Source organism: Armigeres subalbatus, unplaced genomic scaffold (genome assembly GCF_024139115.2).
Source record: "Armigeres subalbatus isolate Guangzhou_Male unplaced genomic scaffold, GZ_Asu_2 Contig1167, whole genome shotgun sequence".
Lineage (NCBI taxonomy): Eukaryota > Metazoa > Arthropoda > Insecta > Diptera > Culicidae > Armigeres > Armigeres subalbatus.
In genome coordinates this window covers 13,741-26,589 of record NW_026941920.1, presented here as the reverse complement: position 1 = coordinate 26,589, position 12,849 = coordinate 13,741, and the positions used below count along the sequence as shown (strand labels likewise).

The following is a 12,849-nucleotide window of genomic DNA, read 5'->3' as shown; positions in this document are numbered from 1 at the left end:
CTTGCATTGTAGCCGCGCATCTTACCGCACGGCTAAGCAGGGCTCCAAAACATAAATATTATCAAGTCTATTTAGAACAATATTTTACCATAGTTCTGACGCAACCTTGATTCATATAAAATCAATCTCTCTATGAGAATCCAATGTCATCGTCTTAACAAAGTTAAACAGCGTTTAATTAAACCATTTCCGTGAAAGATTCATAGCGCATGGTTTGTTTTTAAATTCAAACCATGATTCGGTACCAACCCATTATCGAATACATATTCATTTGGTATCGATCGGATAAATATAATAGCGTTCAACAATCCGTATCGTTCGATATTCAAAACAGTAACAATAATACAATCACAACAAGTAACACAATCACAATAATAGTCTACAAAATATATCTCCCACGCATTCCTTCGCCACTAAAAGCGACGACCATATCACGGCTACGGGTCGTATAAACGACGGCGCAGAATTGATCCCAAGACGGAGAAATATGACTCTCGTTAGAACATGCGGCGTCGACCTTCTTTTTCCACGGCACGGTCGATCAGTATTGCCCGTATTGCCAAGGAGTTCTCCTGCAGCAGCAGCAGCTGGTCGGTCGGTGTGTGAGATCATTTTTCCGAATAACTACCGACCAACCTATTGCGTGCCGGTTTGCTCCGCCACCAATACAATAATTGTTGTTGGCACAATTTAGGACGCAGTCGGATGTCTACCTCATTGAGAATTACATACTCATTTTTCGGTTTATTATTAATCTTTTTGTTTTGTTGTGCTCCTCTCCAATTTTTTCAGACATATTGTAGCAGAAAGACAACCAGCGTTGAGCGCCACCAGCAAGGCGCGCCGCGCAACGACGACTCAAAACGAAAGTGAATGTGAACGTGACAAGTTCGAATCGCCTGCGACGACGCACTAATCTGCAAAAGTGAACAAATAATTGCGCTTGTGAAATTTTAGTGTTTATAGTGATAAGGAAGCAAGTGCAATCCTAGTAGGAAAATACTAGAAGAGATCATGATTAAAGTTACCAAAACAACCGGGGCGTATGCGGCCCTGGTTTCCGTTGTATCTGGAACAATCGTATGGTATGTTTGTACGCTTCAAATGGTCCAAATCCCGCAGAAAATGGCACCGTTCTCGGTCTACTGTGTACGACCATGACTGCGATTTCTGTGTGAACTTGGACTACTTCGGACGAACAGGCGCTACAATGTAGATATTCTTTGTTTGTGACGCAGGTTCAACTTCCGACCGTTGGGAATCTTCTTCTTCTCTGGTTTGGTGGTGTTTTGGTGTCGGCAGTACGCCAATCTCCGCCTCAAATGACCCCACTGGTCGAGATGATAGGCTTCGACAGTGGGGCCGCCGGGCGCTGGAACTTCGGAACGAGAAGCCTGGCATGTTCTGTGCGCTCATATCGGGCTTCTTGGTTGTGTTGGCTTTCATCGGTCACGTGGTTTCCGGAGCGTACATCGTGGTCGCACTGCTGGTGCTGTCCATCGTGATTTCCACCAAGTATGACATCAAAATCGTTGCCGATCAGGGGACAAAGTAAGTATAGTAATAAAAAACACACCTTGTTTGCGGTCCTTGTTAGCACTTATTAGAGCTTTTCTTCGATTTTCGTTCTTGCTTTCTTGTAATTCCACATTTGGTTTGGCTTCAATTTCCATAAAATTATCGTGAGTTGCATACTAAGGTGTTACCTGCTGAACCTACTAGCAATGGCCTGATACCAAACAGCAGCTACCAATAATGGGTTTTGGCGCGTACATACATGTGTCAGTAGTGGCAACACAGTGTGACCTTCACGTTTCTCAGCTGCTTATTGACGCTCGCAACGACGTCAAATGCTTGAACGGGTTACTGTTTCTTTGAAGTGTGTAGGAAAATAGTGTGGTTCGTTTATAATTATTCCGATTAGGCATATGTTGGTTGTTCTGCAGTCATTCGTTGCGGGTATAAGTGATACTTTAAGACAAATATTTGCAAAGAAAAATTAAAAAAAATGCTTCGTCACAATGGTCGATAACACTTCAACCTTGCAATTTGACGAGCAGGAATATTATCATTGATAGCAAAAAGTTACCACCTAGCGATGACGATGCCGTTCTCCAGCATGCTCTAATTATTCGCGAAAAACAAAGGAGATTTACAGGTTTTCAACCCATCTTCATTTGATTCCTTCCTTTGTTCACCCACAATGCTAAACAGAAGGACTATGCTGTACATACTACGATTCGCTTCCAAAGAAAGATCTGACTAGTCATCCACAGATTGCAAATCTGATTATGACAGCTAGACTAAAAAAGGTTTTTCGTTCACAATCATAACATATAGACATTACCTCCCATGCAATCCAAGATCCAATGCTGATCAACGTTTCCCAATAAGCAACGAATAAATTGACTAAACATACTGGATGAATTGATTTTTGTTTAGTATTCACAATGGAGCGGTAGCTGTACCACCCTCTCTATACCTTCTCATCGTCCCGAGCCGGCAAGTTTAGTGAATATGCGAGAATAGTAAAAATATAAACACTCGGTCACATGTTTCCGCAGCGTTTCTAAAGCTCTCGGGCAACACACAAACGTATTGGAAGCAACTTCGCACGCATGTGTTGGAGCTTTGGAAGTGCGTCAAGCGCAGGGGACAACGAGGTTGTTTATTTCTGCTTCCACTGCGCTTCTCTTCCGCACTGCATACCCATCGGTACGTTCGGATGGGGGCTCGACCGCGGCGCGACTACGCAAACATCAACAAATGAATGGCTATCAGGCGATAGCTCGTGGTAGCTTTAATACCCGCAATGGCCATGACTTCCTATTCTGACAACAAGTTGAACTCGTGAGGGTCAAACAAAAAACAATTTATGTGGCCGTATGATACCATTATTGGCATCGGAAAGGCAGAATATAAATTAGTTGTAATCAGTTTATTGATCTGTGAAGTTATTATTTGAAGCTGCTTAACTTGATTTACAGCCTAGGTAATGATTGATAGATTCCCAATTGAACAACTTGAGGGGCCTGTTATCTATGAAATTAAATATCTTGTCTACGTAGAATCACAAAACAGATAGACAACATAGAACAAATTACCGTTTTCAAAATCAACTCACTGTGTATCAACAGTACTAACAACCGACGAACGGGAAGGCCCGTATACCAGCGTATACCCAAGGTGAAAGAAAATGGCAGCAAAGCATGCGCTGCTGTTCGGTCTCATGCTCGTTGCTCAGTAAAGCTTGACTTCCACCAGTAGGTTCGCTAGTGTTCTAAAATCGAAGATGGACCACATTTCAAAGCAATGATGCATATATGTTATGTGGTAGAATGCTTAGAGTGCAAACAAAGCTAATCTGACGCGCATCTGTAAGTCTTTGTGTTTAGTTTTCATTGATCCGCCCACCTTTTCATAGTGAAATGGGGAAACCGGGGAAACAGTGCGAAAAGACACAAATCACATCAACTACGACTTGGGGTGAGACTGTTCGATTGAGAAAGACGTTGGAGAACTTGTTTACGTTCTTAGAAAAATAGCTAATTAAATGCTACGGACAAGAATCTGTTCACTGGCGATGAGAGAAAGTAGTTGGCCTCGAACTTCTACGATATTAGCATTTTAAGTTTTACGCGATGTGGTGTAGAAAAATTTCAGAATTAATTCATACAGCAGGTGCAAAATAACAAGTTAGCTTTACTAAGGGGTTTCATATAAGCACGGTCTCCTTCTCTGCCATGATCTGAGAAGGTGACGTAAGCGCCAAATTATAACATGCATGTTTTCCATTTTTCTGTTAAAGAGCTGGATAAGTACTACTCGTTAACACCATTTTTGGAAAATGGCGTATACGTCATTTTCAGATTACGGCAGTTCTGCCTTGGGATACCGTCTGATAGTAGGCTGAACCTCAAATGCACGTTAAGGCAGAAAAGATAAGGAGCTTAGGTAAATAATGTGTCTGAACTGGTTTTGAGGACTATCCCGTTACCCAACAAGATTTCATGAGATGCTATTTCTTTTCTTCCGAATGAGGAAGTTTAATAAAGATTATGCTAATTCAGTTTAGAATGATTCTAGCGATCACATTCCATATAAACTGGTTTGTTTATTATTTCTGCGCTTCCTGAAACATCAGTGTGATTGTATTAACTTTGCATCTTTTGCTTTATAGCTATATCGTTGAATTAGAGCCGCATGGTTGATAAATTATTGACACATTTAAAGACGCTTGTATTGATAAAAAAATTCTCTATGATTTTGCAGCTTTATGACATTTCGAGCGTGGTTTTAAATCGTTCGTCTATGTTTTACAGTTTTGTAGTTTGATTCTTAAACAATCATGTTAGTTTTGAAGAACTGCAAGACAAGGTTTAGTCGAAGTTAGTTAAAACAATTTTACAGTGTAAAGAGGAAGGAAAGTAAGGTATACTTAAATTATGAGGAGATGTTCATATTTATGAGGCTCTTGAACAATGTTTCACTTTTGTAACGGAACAAACAACAGTTTATTAGGAAACAACAACTAGAGGAACATATCCGTGAGGAACAGAGTTAGAGAGGAAATGAACAGTTAATAAATCTACCTGAGGTTCTACCAAAAAAGATTTTATTGGAGCTTGCTCCATCTTTATTGACAGTTCACTTAAGACTAATTTACAATTCTGCTTATAGCTGAAAGGAAGGTTCCTTACGGGAACTTATAAGAGGTATCAAACGGATGATGTTTATGTTTATGCTGATCATGTTGAGTCTGCTTTTGGGTGGTCCGTTGCAGTTCTGAGTTTTGGCAATCTATATGGTTTCCGAGAAAGTGCTGATTATGACGTAAACAAAGAGATAGCTGTCGCATGATGTGAACGTGGGATTTGGCTGATAAGGCGGTTGTGGCGTAAGCGGGTCGCGCCGTTGCTAACTGAACAAATAAAGGTCAAACCCGCAAATCGATAGACCCAAGAACTGGAGAACAAAACACATAGATTCGAGATCAACACTTCCCTAATAGACTTTTCCTCGGACCCGGATCTCCGTCGCAAATACAGACTTTACCTTTCAAAGGTTCCGCTAGGAAAAGACGCAAATGAAACCTTGTTCTACATTATTATACCAGGGACGGTTTGACACCTGCGGGCGAATTGAATTTAGTCATCTCCCATTTTTCCATTTGTTTACTTTTGTTAAGAAAATTATTTTGAGCTTTTAGTAGAATGTCTTAACATCGAGTCGAGTCAAGTACGAGACACTGAAGACGGCCTTTTTTTTAATTGTTTGAGCGGACACAAATATTAAATATATAATAATATTATCGGCAATCGGATATAATCGGCAAAGACCTAGGCGACGAATACAGGATCACGATTGGAAGCTTGGAACATGGAACTGCAAGTCGCTAGGTTTCGCAGGTTGCGACAGGTTGATCTACGATGAATTACATCCCCGCAACTTCGACGTTGTGGCGCTGCAGGAGATTTGCTGGATAGGACAGAAAGTGTGGAAAAGCGGGCATCGATCGGCTACCTTCTACCAAAGCTGTGGCACCACCAACGAGCTGGGAACCGGCTTCATAGGGCTGGGTGAGATGCGCCATCGTGTGATTGGGTGGCAGCCAATCAACGCAAGGATGTGCAAGCTGAGGATTAAAGGCCGTTTTTTCAACTATTGCATCATCAACGTGCACTGCCCACACGAAGGGAGACCCGACGACGAGAAAGAAGCGTTCTACGCACAGCTGGAGCAGACATATGATGAATGCCCACTGCGGGACGTCAAAATCGTCATCGGTGACATGAACGTACAGGTAGGAAGGGAGGAAATGTATAGACCGGTCATCGGACCGGATAGTCTGCACACCGTATCGAATGACAACGGCCAACGATGCATAAACTTCGCAGCCTCCCGTGGAATGGTAGTCCGAAGCACCTTCTTTCCCCGCAAAAATATCCACAAGGCCACATGGAGATCACCTAACCAAGAAACGGAAAACCAAATCGACCACGTTTTAATCGACGATAAATTCTTCTCCGACATCACGAACGTCCGCACTTACCGCAGTGCGAATATTGAATCCGACCACTACCTCGTTGCAGTATGCCTGCGCTCAAAACTCTCGACGGTGTATAACACGCGTCGAAGTCGGACGCCGCGACTTAACATTGGGCGGCTACAAGACGGTAGACTAGCCCAAGAATACGCGCAGCAGCTGGAAGTGGCACTCCCAACGGAAGAGCAGCTAGGCGCAGCGTCTCTTGAAGATGGCTTGAGAGATATTCGATCCGCCATTGAAGCTTCCGCAACCGCTGCACTTGGCACGGTGCCTCCGGATCAGAGAAACGACTGGTATGACGGCGAATGTGAGCAGTTAGTGGAAGAGAAGAATGCAGCATGGGCGAGGTTGCTGCAGCACCGCACGAGGGCGAACGAGGACGATATGAACGGGCGCGGAACAGGCAAAACTCGATTTTCCGAAGCAAAAAGCGCCAGCAGGAAGATCGAGACCGTGAAGAGACGGAGCAACTGTACCGCGCTAATAACAAACGAAAGTTCTATGAGAAGTTAAACCGTTCACGTAAGGGCCACGTGCCACCGCCTGATATGTGTAAGGACATAAACGGGAACCTTCTTACGAACGAGCGTGAGGTGATCCAAAGGTGGCGGCAGCACAACGAACACCTGAATGGCGATGTGGCAGACGAAGATGGCGGTATGGTGATGGACCTGGGAGAACGCGCGCAGGGTATAATTTTACCGGCTCCGGATCTCCAGAAAATCCAGGAGATTGGACGGCTGAAGAACAACAAAGCCCCTGGGGTTGACCAACTACCAGGAGAGCTATTTAAACACGGTGGTGAGGCACTGGCTAGAGCGCTGCACTGGGTCATTACCAAGATTTGGGAGGAGGAAGTTTTGCCGCAGGAGTGGATGGAAGGTGTCGTGTGTCCCATCTACAAAAAGGGCGATAAGCTGGATTGTAGCAACTACCGCGCAATCACATTGCTGAACGCCGCCTACAAGGTACTCTCCCAAATGTTATGCCGTCGACTAGCACCAACTGCAAGGGAGTTCGTGGGGCAGTACCAGGCGGGTTTTATGGGCGAACGCTCCACCACAGACCAGGTGTTCGCCATTCGCCAAGCACTGCAGAAATGCCGCGAATACAACGTGCCCACACATCATCTATTCATCGACTTCAAAGCCGCATATGATACAATCGATCGGGACCAGCACGGTTTTCCGGATAAACTGACACGGTTGATCAAAGCAACGATGGATCGGGTGATGTGCGTAGTTCGAGTTTCAGGGGCATTCTCGAGTCCCTACGAAACCCGCAGAGGGTTACGGCAAGGTGATGGTCTTTCGTGTCTGCTATTCAACATCGCTTTGGAAGGGGTAATACGAAGAGCATGGATTAACACGAGTGGTACAATTTTCAATAAGTCCGTCCAAATTCGGAGACGCATAGTGGCTGGAAATCGTACGTACTTTGGACTCCGCAAGACGCACCGATCGAATAGAGTTCGCCGCCGTACCAAACTGACAATCTACAAAACGCTCATTAGACCGGTAGTCCTCTACGGACACGAGACCTGGACGATGCTCGTGGAGGACAAACGCGCACTTGGAGTTTTCGAAAGGAAAGTGCTGCGTACCATCTATGGTAGGGTGCAGATGACGGACGGTACGTGGAGGAGGCGAAAGAACCACGAGTTGCATGAGCTGCTGGGAGAACCATCCATCGTTAACACTGCGAAAATAGGACGACTGCGGTGGGCCGGGCACGTAGCCAGAATGTCGGACAGTAACCCGGTGAAAATGGTTCTCGACAATAATCCGATGGGCACAAGAAGGCCCTTCTTAGCCGTGCGGTAAGACGCGCGGCTACAAAGCAAGACCATGCTGAGGGTGGCTGGGTTCGATTCCCGGTGCCGGTCTAGGCAATTTTCGGATTGGAAATTGTCTCGACTTCCCTGGGCATAAAAAGTATCATCGTGCTAGCCTCATGATATACGAATGCAAAAATGGTAACCTGGCTTAGAAACCTCGCAGTTAATAACTGTGGAAGTGCTTAATGAACACTAAGCTGCGAGGCGGCTCTGTCCCAGTGTGGGGATGTAATGCCAATAAGAAGAAGCACAAGAAGGCGAAGTGCGCAGCGAGCAAGGTGGATCGATCAGGTGGAAGATGACTTGCGGACCCTCCGTAGACTGCGTGGTTGGCGACGTACAGCCATGGACCGGGCTGAATGGAGAAGACTCTTATATACCGCACAGGCCACTTCGGCCTTAGTCTGAATAAATAAATAAATAAATACCGCTCACGGAAAACAGTATACCATACATGACTAAACGTAAGGAACAAATTATTCAGATCAAAATCCAACATCAATAAAAAATACTCTAGTACCGGTATTTTCCCGGTACTACCGGTACTGGACACTCTCAGTACCGTAGTACCGGTACCACGAAAAGCGACCGGTACTACAAACCCTAGTCAGGAGGTCATTTTGGCTCATGCACGGCGGTTGCTGCGGGCGCTTCTCAACCCCCACACGATCTGAGATGTCTTCTCAGGTGTCTGGTTGCAGATTTTCGTTTACTTTGCTCCAAGCAAAGGTACGATACACTGAAAACAACCTTGCTTTTTGAGAGTTACAGTTTTATGAAAAATAGAACATTCTTCCAAACAAGTTCTAAAATAACTCTCTATTACTTTGACTGACTGGGATTGGATTCCTTCTCAGCATCCATGTACATGTGGCATTCATTAAGTGGGATCCAATTCTCTTGTGTTCTGAGCACCTTTAGGGGTACATAGGGCCAACGTAAAACATCTCCATCCTTTACTTGGGCCCAAGTCTGATTCCTATCGACTTCGCTAATTTGTCTGTTAGGGTTTCGTAGCCAGGATATCCTAGATCTGCCTCTGCTACGATATCCTGCCGGATTCCTGCCCAGCACTTGCTTGCAGATTTCGTCTATGCTCTTACGTGATGTGTGTGGCCGGCCTACGTTCACTCACACTGTGGAGTTTGTGTTGATATCGGATTTCGGTGGACGTTGACATTGGTTGATGGTTACTTGCAAGTCTATGTAATCTCTGCTAATACGCACCAAGTCTCGCTGACGTATAACATCACAGATTTCACGTTAGAGTTGCGTATTCGAGGTTCTATGTTGTTCTTGGTCCGCCGCCCGATGTTGGCTGGCTTTGGTTTTCGACCTCCTCCACTGTTTGTCCGGCCCGTAGAGTGGAAGTTGTTCACATCCAACGATTTGGTCTTGTTGACGTTGATGAGTGGGAGCGCTGTTGAGTTAGTAGAGCAATATTCTCAATCCAGTTGAAAACCGGAATTGGGGGATAGCGAAGTTGGATTTTTCTCACAATCCGTACGTTAAACCTAAACTTCGGAAGTGGTGCGCTGTTTTCATATCGCGAAGCTATTCTTATAGCGCACCACTTCCAAAGTCGAAGGTTTAACGTACGGATGAAAATTCAACTTCACTAGCACCCAATTTCGGGTTTCAACTGGATTGAGTATATCATCATATGGGTCGAGGTCGTTCGATTAGTCTATGGTAATGGGCTGCTAGGGCGGTCCATGATTTCGTCGATTACGAAGGGCAACAGCAACAAAAATATAATACATCCATCCTTGCCTCACTCTAGCGATTCTATTGTGCAGGACTCTGGATTTTGTCTAGACCTCTCTTGCTTCTAGGGACGCCCCACAGTTTTTCGTGATTTAGACGATCGAAGGCTTTCCGTAGTTAATCAGTACCAAATAGAGGGACTCTTTACATTTATTAACCTGATCCAGGATGATGCAGGACGTATCGTGGCGCTAACATCGACTCTGACCACTATCCGGTGATAGTTAAACTGCGCCCAAAACTATCCGTCATCGACAATGTTCGGTACCGACGACCGCCGCGGTACGACCTAGAGCGACTGAACAAATCTGATGTCGCCACTGCATACATGCAGCATCTCGAGGCAGCGTAGCCGGAAGAGGTGAGCTCGATGGGGCCCCTCTTGAGGACTGCTGGAGTACAGTTAAGCAGCCATTAACGACGCAGCGGAGAACAACGTCGGGTATATGGGTGAAAGTCGACGGAACGATTGGTTCGACGAAGAGTGCAGACAGATTCTGGAGGAGAAGGACGCAGCGCGGGCGGTCGCGCAGCAAGGTACCCGGCAGAACGTGGAACGTTATAGACGGAAGCGGAACAGACCGCCTTTTCCAGGAGAAGAAACGCCGCCTGGAAGAAGCGGAGTGCGAGGAGATGGAACAGCTGTGCCGTTCTCAAGATACACGCAAGTTCTATCAGAATCTCAACGCATCCCGCAAAGGCTTCGTGCCGCGAGCCGAAATGTGAAGCGATAAGGATGGGAGCATCTTGACGGACGGGCAGCAGGGACTATGTCCAAGGGCATCATGATCCCTCCCCAGGCCATCTGCGAGTTGTGGGGCTTGCCTAGGATGTGGTGGGATTTGACAGTGGGCCCTGTTAAACCTCTATAAAAAGCTGCATGTATCCGCAAGTAGGCTCCGCCAAAGCGACCGTGTGCCGCTCAAAGCGCACAAGCCCAAGTCCTGGTGTTAGGTGGGACGCTAAACAGCCCCTGACGACGGCCCTCCGACGAGACAGGAGGTTTGCGCAGGCCAATAAGCCGCCTTTAAAAAACAACCATTACGAACAACATAGAAGATAATACGACTCGATACAATCGGCAACGACCCAGGGCGACGAATAAAGGATCACGATTGGAAGCTTGGAACATGGAACTGCAAGTCGCTTGGCTTCGCAGGTTGCGACAGGATAATCTACGATGAATTACATCCCCGCAACTTCGATGTCGTAGCGCTGCAGGAAATCTGCTGGACAGGACAGAAAGTGTGGAAAAGCGGGCATCGAGCGGCTACCTTCTACCAAAGCTGTGGCACCACCAACGAGCTGGGAACCGGCTTCATAGTGCTGGGAAAGATGCGCCAACGCGTGATTGGGTGGCAGCCAATCAACGCAAGGATGTGCAAGCTGAGGATAAAAGGCCGTTTCTTCAACTATAGCATCATCAACGTGCAACGTGCACACGAAGGGAGATCCGACGACGAGAAAGAAGCGTTCTATGCGCAGCTGGAGCAGACATACGATGGATGCCCACTGCGGGACGTCAAAATCATCATCGGTGACATGAACCCTCAGGTAGGAAGGGAGGAAATGTATAGAGGGGTCATCGGACCGGATAGTCTGAATACCGAATCGAACGACAACGGCCAACGATGCATAAACTTTGCAGCCTCCCGCGGAATGGTAGTCCGAAGCACTTTCTTCCCCCGTAAGAATATCCACAAGGCCACATGGAAATCACCTAATCAAGTAACGGAAAACCAAATCGACCACGTTCTAATCGACGGTAAATTTTTCTCCGACATCACGAACGTACGCACTTACCGCAGTGCGAATATTGAATCCGACCACTACCTCGTCGCAGTATGTCTGCGCTCAAAACTCTCGACGGTGATCAACACGCGTCGGAGTCGTCCGCCATGCGGCTAAACATTGGGCGGCTACAAGACGGTAGACTAGCCCAAGACTACGCGCAGCAGCTGGAAGTGGCACTCCCAACGGAAGAGCAGCTAGGCGCAGCATCTCTTGAAGATGGCTGGAGAGATATTCGATCCGCCATTGAAGCACCACCAACCGCTGCACTAGGCACGGTGGCTCCGGATCAAAGGAACGACTGGTATGACGGCGAATATGAGCAGTTAGTTGAGGAGAAGAATGCAGCATGGGCGAGATTGCTGCAACACCGCACGAGGGCGAACGAGGCACGATACAAACGGGCGCGGAACAGACAAAACTCGATTTTCCGGAGGAAAAAGCGCCAACAGGAAGATCGAGACCGTGAAGAGACGGAGGAACTGTACCGCGCTAATAACGCACGAAAGTTTTATGAGAAGTTGAACCGTTCACGTAAGGGCCATGTGCCACAGCCCGATATGTGTAAGGACATAAACGGGAACCTTCTTACGAACGAGCGTGAGGTGATCCAAAGGTGGCGGCAGCACTACGAAGAGCACCTGAATGGCGATATGGCAGACAACGGTGGCGGTATGGTAATGAACCTAGGAGCACGCGCGCAGGACATGCGACTTCCGGCTCCGAATCTCCAGGAAATCCAGGAGGAGATCGGCCGGCTGAAAACAACAAAGCCCCTGGAGTTGACCAACTACCAGGAGAGCTGTTTAAACACGGTGGTGAAGCACTGGCTAGAGCGCTGCACTGGGTGATTACCAAGGTTTGGGAGGATGAGGTTCTGCCGCAGGAGTGGATGGAAGGTGTCGTGTCCCATCTACAAAGGGCGATAAGCTGGATTGTAGCAACTACCGCGCAATCCACATTGCTGAACGCCGCCTACAAGGTACTCTCTCAAATTTTATGCCGTCGACTAACACCAATTGCAAAGAGTTCGTGGGGCAGTACCAGTACCAGGATTTATGTGTGAACGCTCTACCACAGACCAGGTGTGCGCCATACGTCAGGTATTGCAGAAATGCCGCGAATATAACGTGCCCACACATCATCTATTTATCGACTTCAAAGCCGCATATGATACAATCGATCAGGACCAGCTATGGCAGCTGATGCACGAAAACGGATTTCCGGATAAACTGATACGGTTGATCAAGGCGACGATGGATCGGGTGATGTGCGTAGTTCGAGTTTCAGGGGCATTCTCGAGTCCCTTCGAAACCCGTAGAGGGTTACGGCAAGGTGATGGTCTTTCGTGTCTGCTATTCAACATCGCTTTGGAGGAGTAATACGAAGGACGAGGGATTGACAC

General features: G+C 46.7%; 1 protein-coding gene across 1 annotated transcript; it reads left to right on the top strand.

Moving 5' to 3' along the window:
- The first annotated feature begins 516 nt into the window (after positions 1 to 516).
- On the top strand, positions 517 to 1,555 carry LOC134202329 (uncharacterized). Its single transcript, XM_062677358.1, is given in 5 exon segments — positions 517 to 594; positions 793 to 1,085; positions 1,239 to 1,315; positions 1,318 to 1,340; positions 1,343 to 1,555. Coding segments are annotated over 4 exon segments (384 nt in total). The 5' UTR covers positions 517 to 594; positions 793 to 1,014.
- The last annotated feature ends 11,294 nt before the right edge of the window (positions 1,556 to 12,849 follow it).